The 24,885-nt window shown below is 38.4% G+C and overlaps 3 protein-coding genes across 5 annotated transcripts; all 3 read right to left on the bottom strand.

Moving 5' to 3' along the window:
* Positions 1-1,064: 1,064 nt before the first annotated feature.
* LOC137886834 (excitatory amino acid transporter 3-like) lies at positions 1,065-7,482 on the bottom strand. Of its 3 annotated transcripts, XM_068729484.1 has the most exons (12): positions 7,287-7,482; positions 4,684-4,824; positions 4,397-4,489; positions 3,711-3,822; positions 3,562-3,604; positions 3,450-3,488; positions 3,152-3,333; positions 2,729-2,836; positions 2,497-2,619; positions 2,118-2,312; positions 1,801-1,935; positions 1,065-1,700 (listed from the first exon to the last, which is right to left on the bottom strand). In XM_068729484.1, the coding sequence occupies exons 1-12, from the start codon at positions 7,408-7,410 to the stop codon at positions 1,595-1,597; spliced, it is 1,401 nt and encodes a 466-aa protein (XP_068585585.1). In that variant the 5' UTR covers positions 7,411-7,482; the 3' UTR covers positions 1,065-1,594. The 3 variants fall into 3 exon arrangements, with proteins under 3 accessions (XP_068585585.1, XP_068585586.1, XP_068585587.1); XM_068729485.1 differs by lacking the exon at positions 3,450-3,488 and having other exon boundaries at positions 7,287-7,481; XM_068729486.1 differs by lacking the exon at positions 3,450-3,488 and having other exon boundaries at positions 3,152-3,234; positions 7,287-7,481.
* Positions 7,483-9,441: 1,959 nt separating this feature from the next.
* Positions 9,442-15,864, bottom strand: LOC137886839 (excitatory amino acid transporter 3-like). Its single transcript, XM_068729495.1, has 12 exons — positions 15,661-15,864; positions 13,061-13,201; positions 12,774-12,866; positions 12,088-12,199; positions 11,939-11,981; positions 11,827-11,865; positions 11,529-11,710; positions 11,106-11,213; positions 10,874-10,996; positions 10,495-10,689; positions 10,178-10,312; positions 9,442-10,077 (listed from the first exon to the last, which is right to left on the bottom strand). The coding sequence occupies exons 1-12, from the start codon at positions 15,782-15,784 to the stop codon at positions 9,972-9,974; spliced, it is 1,401 nt and encodes a 466-aa protein (XP_068585596.1). The 5' UTR covers positions 15,785-15,864; the 3' UTR covers positions 9,442-9,971.
* Positions 15,865-17,937: 2,073 nt separating this feature from the next.
* On the bottom strand, positions 17,938-24,229 carry LOC137886840 (excitatory amino acid transporter 3-like). Its single transcript, XM_068729496.1, has 12 exons — positions 24,028-24,229; positions 21,425-21,565; positions 21,138-21,230; positions 20,452-20,563; positions 20,303-20,345; positions 20,191-20,229; positions 19,893-20,074; positions 19,470-19,577; positions 19,238-19,360; positions 18,859-19,053; positions 18,542-18,676; positions 17,938-18,441 (listed from the first exon to the last, which is right to left on the bottom strand). The coding sequence occupies exons 1-12, from the start codon at positions 24,149-24,151 to the stop codon at positions 18,336-18,338; spliced, it is 1,401 nt and encodes a 466-aa protein (XP_068585597.1). The 5' UTR covers positions 24,152-24,229; the 3' UTR covers positions 17,938-18,335.
* Between the last annotated feature and the right edge of the window lie 656 nt (positions 24,230-24,885).

Raw genomic sequence — 24,885 nt, 5'->3', positions numbered from 1 at the left:
AGCCTTGTCACACAAAGACATGTCTTTATTACCCTTGCCTATCTCTGAGAATCTTCACACCTCAACATTCTCTGGTTAAACTGCAACCCCCATTTAGTTGCTCCCTCTTATCAAAGCAAAAGGCCAGAGATACCCCATATGGTCCTGTTACCACTCTCCTTACACAATCATGTGTCACATATAGTTTTGTTAGTGAGTAAGGCACATGAACTAAATCACAGTAGAAATGTACTAGCACAACTAAATTTTCTATCACACTTTTCATCACAAATCGCCAAAAAAACATCTTCAGCTTTAAAAATATTTAGCTGCACGTGGTGCTCCTTTCCTCTGAGTATCAGAACAAACAAAGCTCATGAGAACCATTTTGAACTCGACAAACTCCAACACCAAGCGCCTAAATGAGCAGACTGCAACCCTAGGGGTGCTAGCATAGACCGCAAAGGCGCTAGCCATTTTGCTACTTCATGCTACAAACACAAAAAAAGTCAATATAAAAAGTTGAGACACTTATCACGCCACGACCAAAAGACGCTTTTAGGTGGATTCCAGCCGTCAGTATATGTTTGCACGTGGCCTTCCTACGGCATCAGACAGCCAATCCGCAGCCTTGCACGTGAAAGCACGGCGAGTCTGTGAGTCCATACAGTCATGATAGGTTAGGGTTTTTAGTGTGGGTATTTTTTCTTTGAGTGGGAACATGTAAAGAGTTCTGATTGATTTGCTTTCAAAACAAAGCCCCAAACAGTTGCATTTAGATTAAGAAAACATACATTTTTCTCTTGTCTGTCTGTTTCATTTAAATGTATGCCGTGTCATCTTCATTTAGTCTGACCCAGTTACATATAGACTGATGCTTACACCTCTGTAGTGTTAGCTTTATTTTGATGCTAAGATCAATCAAATAGACTTTGTAGTTGCAGAGATACACTGTGCATTCCTGGTATTTTACCTTTACCTTAACAGGTGTGTGTGTGTGTGTGTGTGTGTGTGTGTGTGTGTGTGTTCCCCTGGGATTACTTAATTTAAAAAAATACCATTAAAATCAATAGAGATGATTTCAATTCATGTTAAATTGATTTAATTCCACAACCACCTATATCATCCATACATTACATCAATACAAATCAAACACATTTAGATCAATTACATAAATTCAAAAATGACATCTATTATTATATTGTACATCTATTAAAGGCCACTACATTACTTAACACAATGCTAGTACATTCAAAAAAACAACAACAACTGTACTACTACACTACTTTAAAATACTTTTTTTTGGCTCTGGAGAAACCTTTTCAGAAGCAACCCTGTTTACATAACATTACATTCTGGTGGGTTGCAAAGGGACTCATCAGATGTCAGGTGCTGGAATGGACCTGCTTATCCTGGACGTGTCCCTTAGCATCATCATTGGCCGTCATAGTTAGACAAAACACAACACAGCCATCAATGGTGGCACATAAACTGTAAAAACTCCAGAGCATATGTTGGACAGTCTCCAGCTGCTGCCGTAACTTCTATGTCTGATGTCCAACGGGACTGGTTTACTTTGGCCGTAAAACGTCTTGAAACCTCTCTTATTTACTTGTTAGTTTTCTTTATCCAATTCCCCCAGTTCCTTTTGGGACAGTTGGTGGACCAGTGCCACGCCGATGCAGTCTCCCATCACATTTACTACAGTGTTGAAGCGGTCTCTAGAAGACAGAAATCACAGTAAGCTATGAAAGCAGAAAATACACCTACATCACGCTGTTTGATACATTAACTACATTTTGTGCAAGCATTAACACTTACAGCAGCCATTCTATGACCAACAAGACGGAGGCGTCCTTCGGCGGTAAGCCCAGTGCTGCCAAAATAAAGAGGGTGGTCACGGCTCCTGTCGCCGGCATCCCTGCTGATCCTAGGCTGGAGACTGCTGAAAGCACTCTGCAGAGCAAACAAACGGACTGTTCAGTGAATGACGAGAGTCGATTTCTGAAGACACAGAAATACAAAAAAGTACTTTTCAAGTTTAAAATCTGCCATATTATGTAATTTTAACCAACGTTGATATCTATGATTTTCTTTAATTCTTGGGACAGATGGGAGAGACAATAACTGCGACTTACCCGATGCTGATTATCTGGTCAATGTTCAGATCGATGTTGGTGAGTTGGGCGACGAAAAGTACGGCGACTGCCTCATAAAGGGCCGTCCCGTCCATGTTGACAGTGGTCATGATGGGCAGCATGAAGCGGGTGATTCTGTTGTCGATCTGGTTTCTCTCCTCACAGCATTTCAATGTGATGGGCTGTGTGGCGGAGCTTTGGGACACAATGCATGCTTTCTCGTTGCACGAATCATATAAGAGCAATCATACATGTAAAAATACCTTTTAAAATGTTTTTAATTGCTTTACAATTAGGCAGCTTTGATGATAGATATAAAAAATAAGCACACAGAGCAAGCTTCAAACAACTAGAACCATACCCTCAAATATCCTCTTACCTGGAGGAGATGATCAACGCACTCAGTAAGGCAGGAAAAACCCCTCTAATGACAGGCAATGGGTTACGTCTGGCCCACAGAAGATACACCATAGGTAGAACTATTACTGCATGGATTGCGAGTCTGAAAAATACAATTTAATACACAATAAATACTGATGCTGACGACATGAAATTAGTAGAAGACTTAAAGGCCAATTTGGTATTTTTTAGTCTGACTTTTATGGATGTACCCAGTAAGAACCACAGCTATTAACTTTAACAGTTTGTAGATAGTGTCCCAGTCGTGACCCTCAATAACATGGCTGCCAATCATAAACACCACTGCAACTGGCAAGTAGCTAGAGAAAAGACAAAAAAAGGAATATGTTACAATATTACTCCAAAGTTTGATTTCTCTCATCTGGGAAAAAAAATCTAATATGATTAGGAATACATATTGTTGGAAAAGCAATACTTATCTGAAACATTAACTAATTATCTTTATTTGATTATTTTTTCATGTTAACTAAGGGTAGAAGAGGGAAATATACTGTGATGCTTCCTGTTCTAATAGACAACCCTGTCATTAGAAAAAAACGTTTTTAAAGTTATAGAAGTGCATAAACACTGACAGAATATTGCCACATGGTATTGATTATGCTGTTTCACTTTACTACAAAGCCTTGTTGAGGAGAATTTTCATGGCCTTGTTGAGGATGATAACGACTTCCAAGGCGAGTCTGACACTTTCTCCGATCTTCTTCAGGCACAATCCCAAAACAAAGGAGTACAGCATCAGGCCCATTGTGTTGGGTCCTTGGACGTAGTGACCCGTCAGTTGCATATAAGTGGCATTCTGACACAAGATGGGGGAAACAGTAGTTACAGTGGTCTGAGGGAAACTTCATGTATCATCAACTATCATTGCACTTCAATAAAGGATCTTAATAGTGACGAGAAGAAGAGACGTACCGTTACACGATTTCTATGCACCACCTTCACAGTCTTGTACTAAGAAAAGTAAATACGACATGTTTCTCTCTCGTGGAACGCAAGGAAAAGGGTATAGGTATGAAAAACATACCTGTTGGAAGCAAGCCTGGATCATATTCTGTGGCATCAGGTTACTATAAAGAATAAAGAAGAGTCAAACATATTAGTCAGCTTGCAAATGTTGACAAATCATACACTGAATTCAGCTTTAACTCAGATGTAATGTCAATTTCTTCTCACATCAGTAGATCCACGATGGTATCTACGGTGGCGAACACGTCCATTTTATTCAGCTCATCTTGGTCATCAACGTGAGCAACCCCAGGCTTGACCAGCAGAACCAGTGTCAATCCTACAACACATATTCAAGGTTGGACGTAAGCGGCAAAAGTGGCATGCTGTTCAATATGGCTCGTGACTTAATGAAAACAATGGTTTTAATCGGGATTCACAAAATGAGCTCACAAAGGCTTCATTTTTATGTCTAAAAATGTTCTACTAGAAATGAGAAAATTAGAAAGAAAATAAGAATAATAAAGTGAAAATAAACATTACGTCCAACATGTTTGGACACACATATTTTGATCAACAAAGTCCTTCATTAGTTTCAAGAGAAGTGATTTATAAATACACAGCCACAACTATCATAATGAGAATGTTTTCTTTGTCTTTAGTTTAGAGTTGCTCCATGGCTTTCTGTAACCAAAACTGAACAAAGTATTACTTTTTAATGCTAATTGATATACATACAACATGAAAAATAACCCATGATGTGAAAATGACTGACAGTTGATGACATTTAAACACTTAAATAAAACAGGAAAGGGACAATAAAGAGTTGCTTCGTGTTACATGGGTTTAATAATTATGTGATTGTATGCAGAAATGTGCACATATAAAGAAAGTAGCCCCAAAACTTCTCTTACCTATAGATACAGACACAATAGTCGTCGAGACAATGTACACTCCCATACGGAAAGACATTTTCACGGAGGTGTCAATGGTCAGGCCAGCTGCTCCTACATTCAAAACATAAAAATAAAAGATTATGATTATGAACAAAATGATGATATGTACGTACTGTATATAGGGTGCCTGTAATGTAAATGAACACAATTCACGGACAGCGGGCTGAAATGTGACAGGCCACCTGTGTGCCCTGTGTGTAACCTGATGCAACAGTTAACGGGGCAGAAGTGCACATCTGATTTACCTCTCACCACACTTGTCACAATTAGAGGAACACTGAAAAGCTTAAGCAGCCGAAGGAGAATTTCTCCTGGCATGGCGAAGAAGAATCTGTTACGGTCTGTAAGAGGGACGTAGGTCTTGAAAATCATGCCCAATCCAATCCCTGTGTGAAAATAAAAAAGATAATATAATTAGAACAAGTAAATGGTTTTAAATGCGTGAGAATAGAAGAAAAAAAGTGATTGAGCCTATGGCCCACTGATGAAAGTTTTGCCATATTTATATATTTGCAGTAATACAGTTTTTCTCCATTGTATACACACAAAAACATGTAACTATGCACACAATTCTGAAAACTTGAAGCTCTTTCATGAAAAACAAGACTCCAGACTGTTAAACTCGCTGCACAATGAAGCTCAAACATTTGAGCAATAAGTAACGCTGATCTTAAGGCATTCTTTGATGAGAAATTGGGCTTTCAAAGTCCATAAATTGTCCACATTGACGAATTGAAATAAAATAACTCACGTTGAACAGAAGTCACACATTAATAAAACCCAATATACCATCTATTAGCATTACAGCTAGCTCAAAAATCAGTCAGAATCAAGCAGCATTGATCAGGCCCTCGCAACTTCACGCACGTCGAGGGTACTGGCAGGTCTCTAAGACTGTTTTCATTTTAAGCTCTTCTGTAACTTTAGATTGTAGTGTGAAGCATTCATTGTAACATTTAACCTGATTCTCATGTAGAAGCTCTGGACTGATCATTTATACTGATCATTTATCAAAATGGCTGACTTCCAGTTGGGATTAGAGCATGGACCCCTAGACTTTTTTTTAAGTCTACATGTGATACATCTGCTTACCAAATTTTATACATCTAGGTGAAACGTACTGCGAGGGCTGCATCGTCAAAATATTCTAGGGGCGCTATCGAGCAGACTTGCCACTCTGAAGCATTAAAATCACATTAGATAACTACATTCAGGATTTTAAATGTGTTTGACAAGTTTGGTTATGTTTTGAGCATTTTTAGCCCCTCAAAAACACTTTCGTTTTTCATGGGAAGAATGCATCGTCACGGCAACAGCCTTTCACGAAACAACAAGCTTTGAGTAACTTTTAATCACAAAGGTCTTTAGATTGTTCTGACCAAATTCTAAGTTGATCTGATTAATTCCCTAGGAGGAGTTCGTTAAAGTAGAGCGCCTGGAAATTGCAAAAACGACACTAGAAATTCATACTAAATTCAAAATGGCTGACTTCCGGTTAGGTTTAGGGCATGGCCCCAAGAGACTTTTATTTAAGTCCACATGTGATACATGTGCCTACCAAATTTTGTTAATCTATGTTAAACGTACTGTGAGGGCTGCATCGAAGAAGTTTTTGTAGGGGGCGCTATTGAGCCGATTTGCCAATCTGAACAAATAAAATCATATTGTATAACTACATATTTTACTTTAAATGTCAAAGTACAAAACCTATACCTTCATTTTGCCACTAGGTGGCGCCATTACTATGATTCTAAATTGTGATATAGATGTGTTCAGGGTCAGGATGTTATGACATATGAGAAATTAGGAGCAGATTAGACAATGTACGGCCGAGTAACAACAACTTCCTTTTTCATGGCGAATGGTGTTCGCACTATGTACGGCTACATAGTTCGATAACTTTTTGATCTTTGAGTAACTTTTAAATGCCAAGGTCTCAAGAGCATACTGACCAAATCTGGAGTCAATCGGGTTAAATCTCTAGGAGGAGTTCGTTAAAATACGGCGCCTTGAAACGGTCCAAAAACGTCTATAAATTCAAAATGGCCGACTTCCTGTTTGGTTTAGTGAAAAATTCCAAGAGGATTTTTTGTACATTCCATCACGTTCGACATACCTACCAAATGTCATACAGCTAAGTGAAACCCAAAGTTGTGGCTACTCAATAGGGGGCGCTATCGAGCCAATATTTCACACCTCAGCTGGTCACCCCAATCAGACTGCAATTTTCGCAAATTCTGGCTTGCGTGCCAAATTTCCAAAAATTCCCAGTATCCCAAGCACCTAATTTTTGCGACGAAACACGCGCAATAATAATAATAATAATAATAATAATAATAATAATAATAATAAACATTAGAATAACAATAGGTCCTCCGTTCCGACTACGTAGGTGCTCGGGCCCTAATAAACACACTTTATTAATTATTTGGGATGTGGCTACTATTCACAATGACAGACAGTGTTTAATTAATGCATGTTGATGTTTTCACTGGCTGTGAATTCGTAATGTTTGTTTGTTTAAATGACCGTTAACTTGGTGACGTATTAAATTGCAGCCTCCAACATTGCTATGGAAGGCTGTTGCTATGGGCCTAGTTCAGGCTAGTCCAGACCGCTAGACTAGCGGAAGCAATAACATTATGTTCAGATCAATAAAATATTTTTTTTGGAATCAATATCATGAGTTAAAGTAAATCAATGAATTAGTTAATTTGTTTATTTGGTAAGTGGCCGTGTCATAAGCGGGATACGTCACGGTTTAACGCGGAAACCTGACGCAAAGCACAGCTAGCTAGCGTTAACGTTACATTACAAAAACCTGAAGCTAACAATTATCTCTACTCACCTGTAACTACAGCTGCCATGGTTGAAATGAAGAAGAAGTGCTTCACGATGTAGTCACAGCATTTGTTAATCCTGGTGGGATGGTCCCTGGTGTCCGAGGCACGGTCCTCTTGAGTTTCCATCATCTGTAACGCAGTCCAGCTCAAACTCAACAAACTGGCATCAGCTAGCTAACAATACACTCGATTACTAAGTGGACGTTCAAATGAACTAGAGAGACTGCTTTTCTGTCAGTAGTCGCTAGGATACACGTTGTGTTCAAAATTCGAATAATAGAAAAATAAAAAGACCAAAAGAGACTTTTGAAAAAGGGCATTTTGAAATAAAATGTTTAACACAAATAAATAAATATATATAAATATATATATATATATAAATAAATATAATTATATATCGAGATATTTATACATACAATATATAGATAGATATTGATACCTATCATTTTCATTAGCTTTTTGGGGGGGCATTTCACTTCACTAGTACAGCTCAATACTGCACGGTCAGAATGTGACTTTGTGATGGACAATATATCACGAATATCACAAGCTTGTATTCATACTAGCTTGTTGCACTTATTGTATTCGTATTACTTTTTGCACTTACTGTTTTTGTTTGTTCCTGCACTGTACTTTGGCTCTGAGTTATGCTCTGCTTCATGCTCTTAGATGCTTGTTTGGAAAAGGAAATGTACTTATGACTTCTGGTGACTAGTAGTTCTCTTGAATACCTATGTTGAATGCACTTATTGTAAGTTGCTTTGGATAAAAGCGTCTGCTAAATGACTGTAATGTAATGTAATTCTCTGTCAAAGCCTCCATAAGAACAATGGTGATACATGAAAAAAAAGAAGTTTGTCTTTAAAATATTTATTCTCTGGCCAGAGAAGGCTTCACCGTCATACAGACTGCAACACAGTCTGCAGAGGATGAGCCAAGAGTTCAGTTTGTCTCCTGCTCTTAAGCATCTCAGCACACAGTAGGGGGGAACCTCAGGTATTTACATTAGATACAATTGATCAACAGTTTCATGCTCCCCATTGACCCCTCCAGTCACCCCCTTCATCTTCTGAGCCTTGTCACACAAAGACATGTCTTTATTACCCTTGCCTATCTCTGAGAATCTTCACACCTCAACATTCTCTGGTTAAACTGCAACCCCCATTTAGTTGCTCCCTCTTATCAAAGCAAAAGGCCAGAGATACCCCATATGGTCCTGTTACCACTCTCCTTACACAATCATGTGTCACATATAGTTTTGTTAGTGAGTAAGGCACATGAACTAAATCACAGTAGAAATGTACTAGCACAACTAAATTTTCTATCACACTTTTCATCACAAATCGCCAAAAAAACATCTTCAGCTTTAAAAATATTTAGCTGCACGTGGTGCTCCTTTCCTCTGAGTATCAGAACAAACAAAGCTCATGAGAACCATTTTGAACTCGACAAACTCCAACACCAAGCGCCTAAATGAGCAGACTGCAACCCTAGGGGTGCTAGCATAGACCGCAAAGGCGCTAGCCATTTTGCTACTTCATGCTACAAACACAAAAAAAGTCAATATAAAAAGTTGAGACACTTATCACGCCACGACCAAAAGACGCTTTTAGGTGGATTCCAGCCGTCAGTATATGTTTGCACGTGGCCTTCCTACGGCATCAGACAGCCAATCCGCAGCCTTGCACGTGAAAGCACGGCGAGTCTGTGAGTCCATACAGTCATGATAGGTTAGGGTTTTTAGTGTGGGTATTTTTTCTTTGAGTGGGAACATGTAAAGAGTTCTGATTGATTTGCTTTCAAAACAAAGCCCCAAACAGTTGCATTTAGATTAAGAAAACATACATTTTTCTCTTGTCTGTCTGTTTCATTTAAATGTATGCCGTGTCATCTTCATTTAGTCTGACCCAGTTACATATAGACTGATGCTTACACCTCTGTAGTGTTAGCTTTATTTTGATGCTAAGATCAATCAAATAGACTTTGTAGTTGCAGAGATACACTGTGCATTCCTGGTATTTTACCTTTACCTTAACAGGTGTGTGTGTGTGTGTGTGTGTGTGTGTGTGTGTGTGTGTGTGTGTGTGTGTGTGTGTGTGTGTTCCCCTGGGATTACTTAATTTAAAAAAATACCATTAAAATCAATAGAGATGATTTCAATTCATGTTAAATTGATTTAATTCCACAACCACCTATATCATCCATACATTACATCAATACAAATCAAACACATTTAGATCAATTACATAAATTCAAAAATGACATCTATTATTATATTGTACATCTATTAAAGGCCACTACATTACTTAACACAATGCTAGTACATTCAAAAAAACAACAACAACTGTACTACTACACTACTTTAAAATACTTTTTTTTGGCTCTGGAGAAACCTTTTCAGAAGCAACCCTGTTTACATAACATTACATTCTGGTGGGTTGCAAAGGGACTCATCAGATGTCAGGTGCTGGAATGGACCTGCTTATCCTGGACGTGTCCCTTAGCATCATCATTGGCCGTCATAGTTAGACAAAACACAACACAGCCATCAATGGTGGCACATAAACTGTAAAAACTCCAGAGCATATGTTGGACAGTCTCCAGCTGCTGCCGTAACTTCTATGTCTGATGTCCAACGGGACTGGTTTACTTTGGCCGTAAAACGTCTTGAAACCTCTCTTATTTACTTGTTAGTTTTCTTTATCCAATTCCCCCAGTTCCTTTTGGGACAGTTGGTGGACCAGTGCCACGCCGATGCAGTCTCCCATCACATTTACTACAGTGTTGAAGCGGTCTCTAGAAGACAGAAATCACAGTAAGCTATGAAAGCAGAAAATACACCTACATCACGCTGTTTGATACATTAACTACATTTTGTGCAAGCATTAACACTTACAGCAGCCATTCTATGACCAACAAGACGGAGGCGTCCTTCGGCAGTAAGCCCAGTGCTGCCAAAATAAAGAGGGTGGTCACGGCTCCTGTCGCCGGCATCCCTGCTGATCCTAGGCTGGAGACTGCTGAAAGCACTCTGCAGAGCAAACAAACGGACTGTTCAGTGAATGACGAGAGTCGATTTCTGAAGACACAGAAATACAAAAAAGTACTTTTCAAGTTTAAAATCTGCCATATTATGTAATTTTAACCAACGTTGATATCTATGATTTTCTTTAATTCTTGGGACAGATGGGAGAGACAATAACTGCGACTTACCCGATGCTGATTATCTGGTCAATGTTCAGATCGATGTTGGTGAGTTGGGCGACGAAAAGTACGGCGACTGCCTCATAAAGGGCCGTCCCGTCCATGTTGACAGTGGTCATGATGGGCAGCATGAAGCGGGTGATTCTGTTGTCGATCTGGTTTCTCTCCTCACAGCATTTCAATGTGATGGGCTGTGTGGCGGAGCTTTGGGACACAATGCATGCTTTCTCGTTGCACGAATCATATAAGAGCAATCATACATGTAAAAATACCTTTTAAAATGTTTTTAATTGCTTTACAATTAGGCAGCTTTGATGATAGATATAAAAAATAAGCACACAGAGCAAGCTTCAAACAACTAGAACCATACCCTCAAATATCCTCTTACCTGGAGGAGATGATCAACGCACTCAGTAAAGCAGGAAAAACCCCTCTAATGACAGGCAATGGGTTACGTCTGGCCCACAGAAGATACACCATAGGTAGAACTATTACTGCATGGATTGCGAGTCTGAAAAATACAATTTAATACACAATAAATACTGATGCTGACGACATGAAATTAGTAGAAGACTTAAAGGCCAATTTGGTATTTTTTAGTCTGACTTTTATGGATGTACCCAGTAAGAACCACAGCTATTAACTTTAACAGTTTGTAGATAGTGTCCCAGTCGTGACCCTCAATAACATGGCTGCCAATCATAAACACCACTGCAACTGGCAAGTAGCTAGAGAAAAGACAAAAAAAGGAATATGTTACAATATTACTCCAAAGTTTGATTTCTCTCATCTGGGAAAAAAAATCTAATATGATTAGGAATACATATTGTTGGAAAAGCAATACTTATCTGAAACATTAACTAATTATCTTTATTTGATTATTTTTTCATGTTAACTAAGGGTAGAAGAGGGAAATATACTGTGATGCTTCCTGTTCTAATAGACAACCCTGTCATTAGAAAAAAACGTTTTTAAAGTTATAGAAGTGCATAAACACTGACAGAATATTGCCACATGGTATTGATTATGCTGTTTCACTTTACTACAAAGCCTTGTTGAGGAGAATTTTCATGGCCTTGTTGAGGATGATAACGACTTCCAAGGCGAGTCTGACACTTTCTCCGATCTTCTTCAGGCACAATCCCAAAACAAAGGAGTACAGCATCAGGCCCATTGTGTTGGGTCCTTGGACGTAGTGACCCGTCAGTTGCATATAAGTGGCATTCTGACACAAGATGGGGGAAACAGTAGTTACAGTGGTCTGAGGGAAACTTCATGTATCATCAACTATCATTGCACTTCAATAAAGGATCTTAATAGTGACGAGAAGAAGAGACGTACCGTTACACGATTTCTATGCACCACCTTCACAGTCTTGTACTAAGAAAAGTAAATACGACATGTTTCTCTCTCGTGGAACGCAAGGAAAAGGGTATAGGTATGAAAAACATACCTGTTGGAAGCAAGCCTGGATCATATTCTGTGGCATCAGGTTACTATAAAGAATAAAGAAGAGTCAAACATATTAGTCAGCTTGCAAATGTTGACAAATCATACACTGAATTCAGCTTTAACTCAGATGTAATGTCAATTTCTTCTCACATCAGTAGATCCACGATGGTATCTACGGTGGCGAACACGTCCATTTTATTCAGCTCATCTTGGTCATCAACGTGAGCAACCCCAGGCTTGACCAGCAGAACCAGTGTCAATCCTACAACACATATTCAAGGTTGGACGTAAGCGGCAAAAGTGGCATGCTGTTCAATATGGCTCGTGACTTAATGAAAACAATGGTTTTAATCGGGATTCACAAAATGAGCTCACAAAGGCTTCATTTTTATGTCTAAAAATGTTCTACTAGAAATGAGAAAATTAGAAAGAAAATAAGAATAATAAAGTGAAAATAAACATTACGTCCAACATGTTTGGACACACATATTTTGATCAACAAAGTCCTTCATTAGTTTCAAGAGAAGTGATTTATAAATACACAGCCACAACTATCATAATGAGAATGTTTTCTTTGTCTTTAGTTTAGAGTTGCTCCATGGCTTTCTGTAACCAAAACTGAACAAAGTATTACTTTTTAATGCTAATTGATATACATACAACATGAAAAATAACCCATGATGTGAAAATGACTGACAGTTGATGACATTTAAACACTTAAATAAAACAGGAAAGGGACAATAAAGAGTTGCTTCGTGTTACATGGGTTTAATAATTATGTGATTGTATGCAGAAATGTGCACATATAAAGAAAGTAGCCCCAAAACTTCTCTTACCTATAGATACAGACACAATAGTCGTCGAGACAATGTACACTCCCATACGGAAAGACATTTTCACGGAGGTGTCAATGGTCAGGCCAGCTGCTCCTACATTCAAAACATAAAAATAAAAGATTATGATTATGAACAAAATGATGATATGTACGTACTGTATATAGGGTGCCTGTAATGTAAATGAACACAATTCACGGACAGCGGGCTGAAATGTGACAGGCCACCTGTGTGCCCTGTGTGTAACCTGATGCAACAGTTAACGGGGCAGAAGTGCACATCTGATTTACCTCTCACCACACTTGTCACAATTAGAGGAACACTGAAAAGCTTAAGCAGCCGAAGGAGAATTTCTCCTGGCATGGCGAAGAAGAATCTGTTACGGTCTGTAAGAGGGACGTAGGTCTTGAAAATCATGCCCAATCCAATCCCTGTGTGAAAATAAAAAAGATAATATAATTAGAACAAGTAAATGGTTTTAAATGCGTGAGAATAGAAGAAAAAAAGTGATTGAGCCTATGGCCCACTGATGAAAGTTTTGCCATATTTATATATTTGCAGTAATACAGTTTTTCTCCATTGTATACACACAAAAACATGTAACTATGCACACAATTCTGAAAACTTGAAGCTCTTTCATGAAAAACAAGACTCCAGACTGTTAAACTCGCTGCACAATGAAGCTCAAACATTTGAGCAATAAGTAACGCTGATCTTAAGGCATTCTTTGATGAGAAATTGGGCTTTCAAAGTCCATAAATTGTCCACATTGACGAATTGAAATAAAATAACTCACGTTGAACAGAAGTCACACATTAATAAAACCCAATATACCATCTATTAGCATTACAGCTAGCTCAAAAATCAGTCAGAATCAAGCAGCATTGATCAGGCCCTCGCAACTTCACGCACGTCGAGGGTACTGGCAGGTCTCTAAGACTGTTTTCATTTTAAGCTCTTCTGTAACTTTAGATTGTAGTGTGAAGCATTCATTGTAACATTTAACCTGATTCTCATGTAGAAGCTCTGGACTGATCATTTATACTGATCATTTATCAAAATGGCTGACTTCCAGTTGGGATTAGAGCATGGACCCCTAGACTTTTTTTTAAGTCTACATGTGATACATCTGCTTACCAAATTTTATACATCTAGGTGAAACGTACTGCGAGGGCTGCATCGTCAAAATATTCTAGGGGCGCTATCGAGCAGACTTGCCACTCTGAAGCATTAAAATCACATTAGATAACTACATTCAGGATTTTAAATGTGTTTGACAAGTTTGGTTATGTTTTGAGCATTTTTAGCCCCTCAAAAACACTTTCGTTTTTCATGGGAAGAATGCATCGTCACGGCAACAGCCTTTCACGAAACAACAAGCTTTGAGTAACTTTTAATCACAAAGGTCTTTAGATTGTTCTGACCAAATTCTAAGTTGATCTGATTAATTCCCTAGGAGGAGTTCGTTAAAGTAGAGCGCCTGGAAATTGCAAAAACGACACTAGAAATTCATACTAAATTCAAAATGGCTGACTTCCGGTTAGGTTTAGGGCATGGCCCCAAGAGACTTTTATTTAAGTCCACATGTGATACATGTGCCTACCAAATTTTGTTAATCTATGTTAAACGTACTGTGAGGGCTGCATCGAAGAAGTTTTTGTAGGGGGCGCTATTGAGCCGATTTGCCAATCTGAACAAATAAAATCATATTGTATAACTACATATTTTACTTTAAATGTCAAAGTACAAAACCTATACCTTCATTTTGCCACTAGGTGGCGCCATTACTATGATTCTAAATTGTGATATAGATGTGTTCAGGGTCAGGATGTTATGACATATGAGAAATTAGGAGCAGATTAGACAATGTACGGCCGAGTAACAACAACTTCCTTTTTCATGGCGAATGGTGTTCGCACTATGTACGGCTACATAGTTCGATAACTTTTTGATCTTTGAGTAACTTTTAAATGCCAAGGTCTCAAGAGCATACTGACCAAATCTGGAGTCAATCGGGTTAAATCTCTAGGAGGAGTTCGTTAAAATACGGCGCCTTGAAACGGTCCAAAAACGTCTATAAATTCAAAATGGCCGACTTCCTGTTTGGTTTAGTGAAAAATTCCAAGAGGATTTTTTGTACATTCCATCACGTTCGACATACCTACCAAATGTCATACAGCTAAGTGAAACCCAAAGTTGTGGCTACTCAATAGGGGGCGCTATCGAGCCAATATTTCACACCTCAGCTGGTCACCCCAATCAGACTGCAATTTTCGCAAATTCTGGCTTGCGTGCCAAATTTCCAAAAATTCCCAGTATCCCAAGCACCTAATTTTTGCGACGAAACACGCGCAATAATAATAATAATAATAATAATAATAATAATAATAATAAACATTAGAATAACAATAGGTCCTCCGTTCCGACTACGTAGGTGCTCGGGCCCTAATAAACACACTTTATTAATTATTTGGGATGTGGCTACTATTCACAATGACAGACAGTGTTTAATTAATGCATGTTGATGTTTTCACTGGCTGTGAATTCGTAATGTTTGTTTGTTTAAATGACCGTTAACTTGGTGACGTATTAAATTGCAGCCTCCAACATTGCTATGGAAGGCTGTTGCTATGGGCCTAGTTCAGGCTAGTCCAGACCGCTAGACTAGCGGAAGCAATAACATTATGTTCAGATCAATAAAATATTTTTTTTGGAATCAATATCATGAGTTAAAGTAAATCAATGAATTAGTTAATTTGTTTATTTGGTAAGTGGCCGTGTCATAAGCGGGATACGTCACGGTTTAACGCGGAAACCTGACGCAAAGCACAGCTAGCTAGCGTTAACGTTACATTACAAAAACCTGAAGCTAACAATTATCTCTACTCACCTGTAACTACAGCTGCCATGGTTGAAATGAAGAAGAAGTGCTTCACGATGTAGTCACAGCATTTGTTAATCCTGGTGGGATGGTCCCTGGTGTCCGAGGCACGGTCCTCTTGAGTTTCCATCATCTGTAACGCAGTCCAGCTCAAACTCAACAAACTGGCATCAGCTAGCTAACAATACACTCGATTACTAAGTGGACGTTCAAATGAACTAGAGAGACTGCTTTTCTGTCAGTAGTCGCTAGGATACACGTTGTGTTCAAAATTCGAATAATAGAAAAATAAAAAGACCAAAAGAGACTTTTGAAAAAGGGCATTTTGAAATAAAATGTTTAACACAAATAAATAAATATATATAAATATATATATATATATAAATAAATATAATTATATATCGAGATATTTATACATAAAATATATAGATAGATATTGATACCTATCATTTTCATTAGCTTTTTGGGGGGGCATTTCACTTCACTAGTACAGCTCAATACTGCACGGTCAGAATGTGACTTTGTGATGGACAATATATCACGAATATCACAAGCTTGTATTCATACTAGCTTGTTGCACTTATTGTATTCGTATTACTTTTTGCACTTACTGTTTTTGTTTGTTCCTGCACTGTACTTTGGCTCTGAGTTATGCTCTGCTTCATGCTCTTAGATGCTTGTTTGGAAAAGGAAATGTACTTATGACTTCTGGTGACTAGTAGTTCTCTTGAATACCTATGTTGAATGCACTTATTGTAAGTTGCTTTGGATAAAAGCGTCTGCTAAATGACTGTAATGTAATGTAATTCTCTGTCAAAGCCTCCATAAGAACAATGGTGATACATGAAAAAAAAGAAGTTTGTCTTTAAAATATTTATTCTCTGGCCAGAGAAGGCTTCACCGTCATACAGACTGCAACACAGTCTGCAGAGGATGAGCCAAGAGTTCAGTTTGTCTCCTGCTCTTAAGCATCTCAGCACACAGTAGGGGGGAACCTCAGGTATTTACATTAGATACAATTGATCAACAGTTTCAAGCTCCCCATTGACCCCTCCAGTCACCCCCTTCATCTTCTGAGCCTTGTCACACAAAGACATGTCTTTATTACCCTTGCCTATCTCTGAGAATCTTCACACCTCAACATTCTCTGGTTAAACTGCAACCCCCATTTAGTTGCTCCCTCTTATCAAAGCAAAAGGCCAGAGATACCCCATATGGTCCTGTTACCACTCTCCTTACACAATCATGTGTCACATATAGTTTTGTTAGTGAGTAAGGCACATGAACTAAATCACAGTAGAAATGTACTAGCACAACTAAATTTTCTATCACACTTTTCATCACAAATCGCCAAAAAAACATCTTCAGCTTTAAAAATATTTAGCTGCACGTGGTGCTCCTTTCCTCTGAGTATCAGAACAAACAAAGCTCATGAGAACCATTTTGAACTCGACAAACTCCAACACCAAGCGCCTAAATGAGCAGACTGCAACCCTAGGGGTGCTAGCATAGACCGCAAAGGCGCTAGCCATTTTGCTACTTCATGCTACAAACACAAAAAAAGTCAATATAAAAAGTTGAGACACTTATCACGCCACGACCAAAAGACGCTTTTAGGTGGATTCCAGCCGTCAGTATATGTTTGCACGTGGCCTTCCTACGGCATCAGACAGCCAATCCGCAGCCTTGCACGTGAAAGCACGGCGAGTCTGTGAGTCCATACAGTCATGATAGGTTAGGGTTTTTAGTGTGGGTATTTTTTCTTTGAGTGGGAACATGTAAAGAGTTCTGATTGATTTGCTTTCAAAACAAAGCCCCAAACAGTTGCATTTAGATTAAGAAAACATACATTTTTCTCTTGTCTGTCTGTTTCATTTAAATGTATGCCGTGTCATCTTCATTTAGTCTGACCCAGTTACATATAGACTGATGCTTACACCTCTGTAGTGTTAGCTTTATTTTGATGCTAAGATCAATCAAATAGACTTTGTAGTTGCAGAGATACACTGTGCATTCCTGGTATTTTACCTTTACCTTAACAGGTGTGTGTGTGTGTGTGTGTGTGTGTGTGTGTGTGTGTGTGTGTGTGTGTGTGTTCCCCTGGGATTACTTAATTTAAAAAAATACCATTAAAATCAATAGAGATGATTTCAATTCATGTTAAATTGATTTAATTCCACAACCACCTATATCATCCATACATTACATCAATACAAATCAAACACATTTAGATCAATTACATAAATTCAAAAATGACATCTATTATTATATTGTAAATCTATTAAAGGCCACTACATTACTTAACACAATGCTAGTACATTCAAAAAAACAACAACAACTGTACTACTACACTACTTTAAAATACTTTTTTTTGGCTCTGGAGAAACCTTTTCAGAAGCAACCCTGTTTACATAACATTACATTCTGGTGGGTTGCAAAGGGACTCATCAGATGTCAGGTGCTGGAATGGACCTGCTTATCCTGGACGTGTCCCTTAGCATCATCATTGGCCGTCATAGTTAGACAAAACACAACACAGCCATCAATGGTGGCACATAAACTGTAAAAACTCCAGAGCATATGTTGGACAGTCTCCAGCTGCTGCCGTAACTTCTATGTCTGATGTCCAACGGGACTGGTTTACTTTGGCCGTAAAACGTCTTGAAACCTCTCTTATTTACTTGTTAGTTTTCTTTATCCAATTCCCCCAGTTCCTTTTGGGACAGTTGGTGGACCAGTGCCACGCCGATGCAGTCTCCCATCACATTTACTACAGTGTTGAAGCGGTCTCTAGAAGACAGAAATCACAGTAAGCTATGAAAGCAGAAAATACACCTACATCACGCTGTTTGATACATTAACTACATTTTGTGCAAGCATTAACACTTACAGCAGCCATTCTATGACCAACAAGACGGAGGCGTCCTTCGGCGGTAAGCCCAGTGCTGCCAAAATAAAGAGGGTGGTCACGGCTCCTGTCGCCGGCATCCCTGCTGATCCTAGGCTGGAGACTGCTGAAAGCACTCTGCAGAGCAAACAAACGGACTGTTCAGTGAATGACGAGAGTCGATTTCTGAAGACACAGAAATACAAAAAAGTACTTTTCAAGTTTAAAATCTGCCATATTATGTAATTTTAACCAACGTTGATATCTATGATTTTCTTTAATTCTTGGGACAGATGGGAGAGACAATAACTGCGACTTACCCGATGCTGATTATCTGGTCAATGTTCAGATCGATGTTGGTGAGTTGGGCGACGAAAAGTACGGCGACTGCCTCATAAAGGGCCGTCCCGTCCATGTTGACAGTGGTCATGATGGGCAGCATGAAGCGGGTGATTCTGTTGTCGATCTGGTTTCTCTCCTCACAGCATTTCAATGTGATGGGCTGTGTGGCGGAGCTTTGGGACACAATGCATGCTTTCTCGTTGCACGAATCATATAAGAGCAATCATACATGTAAAAATACCTTTTAAAATGTTTTTAATTGCTTTACAATTAGGCAGCTTTGATGATAGATATAAAAAATAAGCACACAGAGCAAGCTTCAAACAACTAGAACCATACCCTCAAATATCCTCTTACCTGGAGGAGATGATCAACGCACTCAGTAAAGCAGGAAAAACCCCTCTAATGACAGGCAATGGGTTACGTCTGGCCCACAGAAGATACACCATAGGTAGAACTATTACTGCATGGATTGCGAGTCTGAAAAATACAATTTAATACACAATAAATACTGATGCTGACGACATGAAATTAGTAGAAGACTTAAAGGCCAATTTGGTATTTTTTAGTCTGACTTTTATGGATGTACCCAGTAAGAACCACAGCTATTAACTTTAACAGTTTGTAGATAGTGTCCCAGTCGTGACCCTCAATAACATGGCTGCCAATCATAAACACCACTGCAACTGGCAAGTAGCTAGAGAAAAGACAAAAAAAGGAATATGTTACAATATTACTCCAAAGTTTGATTTCTCTCATCTGGGAAAAAAAATCTAATATGATTAGGAATACATATTGTTGGAAAAGCAATACTTATCTGAAACATTAACTAATTATCTTTATTTGATTATTTTTTCATGTTAACTAAGGGTAGAAGAGGGAAATATACTGTGATGCTTCCTGTTCTAATAGACAACCCTGTCATTAGAAAAAAACGTTTTTAAAGTTATAGAAGTGCATAAACACTGACAGAATATTGCCACATGGTATTGATTATGCTGTTTCACTTTACTACAAAGCCTTGTTGAGGAGAATTTTCATGGCCTTGTTGAGGATGATAACGACTTCCAAGGCGAGTCTGACACTTTCTCCGATCTTCTTCAGGCACAATCCCAAAACAAAGGAGTACAGCATCAGGCCCATTGTGTTGGGTCCTTGGACGTAGTGACCCGTCAGTTGCATATAAGTGGCATTCTGACACAAGATGGGGGAAACAGTAGTTACAGTGGTCTGAGGGAAACTTCATGTATCATCAACTATCATTGCACTTCAATAAAGGATCTTAATAGTGACGAGAAGAAGAGACGTACCGTTACACGATTTCTATGCACCACCTTCACAGTCTTGTACTAAGAAAAGTAAATACGACATGTTTCTCTCTCGTGGAACGCAAGGAAAAGGGTATAGGTATGAAAAACATACCTGTTGGAAGCAAGCCTGGATCATATTCTGTGGCATCAGGTTACTATAAAGAATAAAGAAGAGTCAAACATATTAGTCAGCTTGCAAATGTTGACAAATCATACACTGAATTCAGCTTTAACTCAGATGTAATGTCAATTTCTTCTCACATCAGTAGATCCACGATGGTATCTACGGTGGCGAACACGTCCATTTTATTCAGCTCATCTTGGTCATCAACGTGAGCAACCCCAGGCTTGACCAGCAGAACCAGTGTCAATCCTACAACACATATTCAAGGTTGGACGTAAGCGGCAAAAGTGGCATGCTGTTCAATATGGCTCGTGACTTAATGAAAACAATGGTTTTAATCGGGATTCACAAAATGAGCTCACAAAGGCTTCATTTTTATGTCTAAAAATGTTCTACTAGAAATGAGAAAATTAGAAAGAAAATAAGAATAATAAAGTGAAAATAAACATTACGTCCAACATGTTTGGACACACATATTTTGATCAACAAAGTCCTTCATTAGTTTCAAGAGAAGTGATTTATAAATACACAGCCACAACTATCATAATGAGAATGTTTTCTTTGTCTTTAGTTTAGAGTTGCTCCATGGCTTTCTGTAACCAAAACTGAACAAAGTATTACTTTTTAATGCTAATTGATATACATACAACATGAAAAATAACCCATGATGTGAAAATGACTGACAGTTGATGACATTTAAACACTTAAATAAAACAGGAAAGGGACAATAAAGAGTTGCTTCGTGTTACATGGGTTTAATAATTATGTGATTGTATGCAGAAATGTGCACATATAAAGAAAGTAGCCCCAAAACTTCTCTTACCTATAGATACAGACACAATAGTCGTCGAGACAATGTACACTCCCATACGGAAAGACATTTTCACGGAGGTGTCAATGGTCAGGCCAGCTGCTCCTACATTCAAAACATAAAAATAAAAGATTATGATTATGAACAAAATGATGATATGTACGTACTGTATATAGGGTGCCTGTAATGTAAATGAACACAATTCACGGACAGCGGGCTGAAATGTGACAGGCCACCTGTGTGCCCTGTGTGTAACCTGATGCAACAGTTAACGGGGCAGAAGTGCACATCTGATTTACCTCTCACCACACTTGTCACAATTAGAGGAACACTGAAAAGCTTAAGCAGCCGAAGGAGAATTTCTCCTGGCATGGCGAAGAAGAATCTGTTACGGTCTGTAAGAGGGACGTAGGTCTTGAAAATCATGCCCAATCCAATCCCTGTGTGAAAATAAAAAAGATAATATAATTAGAACAAGTAAATGGTTTTAAATGCGTGAGAATAGAAGAAAAAAAGTGATTGAGCCTATGGCCCACTGATGAAAGTTTTGCCATATTTATATATTTGCAGTAATACAGTTTTTCTCCATTGTATACACACAAAAACATGTAACTATGCACACAATTCTGAAAACTTGAAGCTCTTTCATGAAAAACAAGACTCCAGACTGTTAAACTCGCTGCACAATGAAGCTCAAACATTTGAGCAATAAGTAACGCTGATCTTAAGGCATTCTTTGATGAGAAATTGGGCTTTCAAAGTCCATAAATTGTCCACATTGACGAATTGAAATAAAATAACTCACGTTGAACAGAAGTCACACATTAATAAAACCCAATATACCATCTATTAGCATTACAGCTAGCTCAAAAATCAGTCAGAATCAAGCAGCATTGATCAGGCCCTCGCAACTTCACGCACGTCGAGGGTACTGGCAGGTCTCTAAGACTGTTTTCATTTTAAGCTCTTCTGTAACTTTAGATTGTAGTGTGAAGCATTCATTGTAACATTTAACCTGATTCTCATGTAGAAGCTCTGGACTGATCATTTATACTGATCATTTATCAAAATGGCTGACTTCCAGTTGGGATTAGAGCATGGACCCCTAGACTTTTTTTTAAGTCTACATGTGATACATCTGCTTACCAAATTTTATACATCTAGGTGAAACGTACTGCGAGGGCTGCATCGTCAAAATATTCTAGGGGCGCTATCGAGCAGACTTGCCACTCTGAAGCATTAAAATCACATTAGATAACTACATTCAGGATTTTAAATGTGTTTGACAAGTTTGGTTATGTTTTGAGCATTTTTAGCCCCTCAAAAACACTTTCGTTTTTCATGGGAAGAATGCATCGTCACGGCAACAGCCTTTCACGAAACAACAAGCTTTGAGTAACTTTTAATCACAAAGGTCTTTAGATTGTTCTGACCAAATTCTAAGTTGATCTGATTAATTCCCTAGGAGGAGTTCGTTAAAGTAGAGCGCCTGGAAATTGCAAAAACGACACTAGAAATTCATACTAAATTCAAAATGGCTGACTTCCGGTTAGGTTTAGGGCATGGCCCCAAGAGACTTTTATTTAAGTCCACATGTGATACATGTGCCTACCAAATTTTGTTAATCTATGTTAAACGTACTGTGAGGGCTGCATCGAAGAAGTTTTTGTAGGGGGCGCTATTGAGCCGATTTGCCAATCTGAACAAATAAAATCATATTGTATAACTACATATTTTACTTTAAATGTCAAAGTACAAAACCTATACCTTCATTTTGCCACTAGGTGGCGCCATTACTATGATTCTAAATTGTGATATAGATGTGTTCAGGGTCAGGATGTTATGACATATGAGAAATTAGGAGCAGATTAGACAATGTACGGCCGAGTAACAACAACTTCCTTTTTCATGGCGAATGGTGTTCGCACTATGTACGGCTACATAGTTCGATAACTTTTTGATCTTTGAGTAACTTTTAAATGCCAAGGTCTCAAGAGCATACTGACCAAATCTGGAGTCAATCGGGTTAAATCTCTAGGAGGAGTTCGTTAAAATACGGCGCCTTGAAACGGTCCAAAAACGTCTATAAATTCAAAATGGCCGACTTCCTGTTTGGTTTAGTGAAAAATTCCAAGAGGATTTTTTGTACATTCCATCACGTTCGACATACCTACCAAATGTCATACAGCTAAGTGAAACCCAAAGTTGTGGCTACTCAATAGGGGGCGCTATCGAGCCAATATTTCACACCTCAGCTGGTCACCCCAATCAGACTGCAATTTTCGCAAATTCTGGCTTGCGTGCCAAATTTCCAAAAATTCCCAGTATCCCAAGCACCTAATTTTTGCGACGAAACACGCGCAATAATAATAATAATAATAATAATAATAATAATAATAATAATAAACATTAGAATAACAATAGGTCCTCCGTTCCGACTACGTAGGTGCTCGGGCCCTAATAAACACACTTTATTAATTATTTGGGATGTGGCTACTATTCACAATGACAGACAGTGTTTAATTAATGCATGTTGATGTTTTCACTGGCTGTGAATTCGTAATGTTTGTTTGTTTAAATGACCGTTAACTTGGTGACGTATTAAATTGCAGCCTCCAACATTGCTATGGAAGGCTGTTGCTATGGGCCTAGTTCAGGCTAGTCCAGACCGCTAGACTAGCGGAAGCAATAACATTATGTTCAGATCAATAAAATATTTTTTTTGGAATCAATATCATGAGTTAAAGTAAATCAATGAATTAGTTAATTTGTTTATTTGGTAAGTGGCCGTGTCATAAGCGGGATACGTCACGGTTTAACGCGGAAACCTGACGCAAAGCACAGCTAGCTAGCGTTAACGTTACATTACAAAAACCTGAAGCTAACAATTATCTCTACTCACCTGTAACTACAGCTGCCATGGTTGAAATGAAGAAGAAGTGCTTCACGATGTAGTCACAGCATTTGTTAATCCTGGTGGGATGGTCCCTGGTGTCCGAGGCACGGTCCTCTTGAGTTTCCATCATCTGTAACGCAGTCCAGCTCAAACTCAACAAACTGGCATCAGCTAGCTAACAATACACTCGATTACTAAGTGGACGTTCAAATGAACTAGAGAGACTGCTTTTCTGTCAGTAGTCGCTAGGATACACGTTGTGTTCAAAATTCGAATAATAGAAAAATAAAAAGACCAAAAGAGACTTTTGAAAAAGGGCATTTTGAAATAAAATGTTTAACACAAATAAATAAATATATATAAATATATATATATATATAAATAAATATAATTATATATCGAGATATTTATACATAAAATATATAGATAGATATTGATACCTATCATTTTCATTAGCTTTTTGGGGGGGCATTTCACTTCACTAGTACAGCTCAATACTGCACGGTCAGAATGTGACTTTGTGATGGACAATATATCACGAATATCACAAGCTTGTATTCATACTAGCTTGTTGCACTTATTGTATTCGTATTACTTTTTGCACTTACTGTTTTTGTTTGTTCCTGCACTGTACTTTGGCTCTGAGTTATGCTCTGCTTCATGCTCTTAGATGCTTGTTTGGAAAAGGAAATGTACTTATGACTTCTGGTGACTAGTAGTTCTCTTGAATACCTATGTTGAATGCACTTATTGTAAGTTGCTTTGGATAAAAGCGTCTGCTAAATGACTGTAATGTAATGTAATTCTCTGTCAAAGCCTCCATAAGAACAATGGTGATACATGAAAAAAAAGAAGTTTGTCTTT

Source organism: Cebidichthys violaceus, unplaced genomic scaffold (genome assembly GCF_023349555.1).
Source record: "Cebidichthys violaceus isolate CVI_PGR_0920_01 unplaced genomic scaffold, fCebVio1.0.p SCAF_46, whole genome shotgun sequence".
Taxonomy (NCBI): domain Eukaryota; kingdom Metazoa; phylum Chordata; class Actinopteri; order Perciformes; family Stichaeidae; genus Cebidichthys; species Cebidichthys violaceus.
This window is presented reverse-complemented; position numbering and strand designations above follow the sequence as displayed.

What these genes read in the sequence shown, in the direction of transcription:
- LOC137886834 (XM_068729484.1), bottom strand. Translation starts at nt 7,410, where the DNA reads ATGATGGAAACTCAAGAGGACCGTGCCTCGGACACCAGGGACCATCCC. An exon ending in CTCCTCAACAAGGCTTTGTA is followed by an intron (nt 2,837 to 3,151) that starts GTAAAGTGAAAC and finishes TCTTTTCTCTAG; the next exon opens with CTACTTGCCAGTTGCAGTGG. An exon ending in ATAGCTGTGGTTCTTACTGG is followed by an intron (nt 2,620 to 2,728) that starts GTACATCCATAA and finishes TGTATTTTTCAG; the next exon opens with ACTCGCAATCCATGCAGTAA.
- LOC137886839 (XM_068729495.1), bottom strand. Translation starts at nt 15,784, where the DNA reads ATGATGGAAACTCAAGAGGACCGTGCCTCGGACACCAGGGACCATCCC. An exon ending in TCCAGGCTTGCTTCCAACAG is followed by an intron (nt 11,866 to 11,938) that starts GTATGTTTTTCA and finishes TACTTTTCTTAG; the next exon opens with TACAAGACTGTGAAGGTGGT. An exon ending in GACCAGATAATCAGCATCGG is followed by an intron (nt 10,313 to 10,494) that starts GTAAGTCGCAGT and finishes TTTGCTCTGCAG; the next exon opens with AGTGCTTTCAGCAGTCTCCA.
- LOC137886840 (XM_068729496.1), bottom strand. Translation starts at nt 24,151, where the DNA reads ATGATGGAAACTCAAGAGGACCGTGCCTCGGACACCAGGGACCATCCC. An exon ending in ACCATCGTGGATCTACTGAT is followed by an intron (nt 20,346 to 20,451) that starts GTGAGAAGAAAT and finishes TATTCTTTATAG; the next exon opens with TAACCTGATGCCACAGAATA. An exon ending in CTCCTCAACAAGGCTTTGTA is followed by an intron (nt 19,578 to 19,892) that starts GTAAAGTGAAAC and finishes TCTTTTCTCTAG; the next exon opens with CTACTTGCCAGTTGCAGTGG.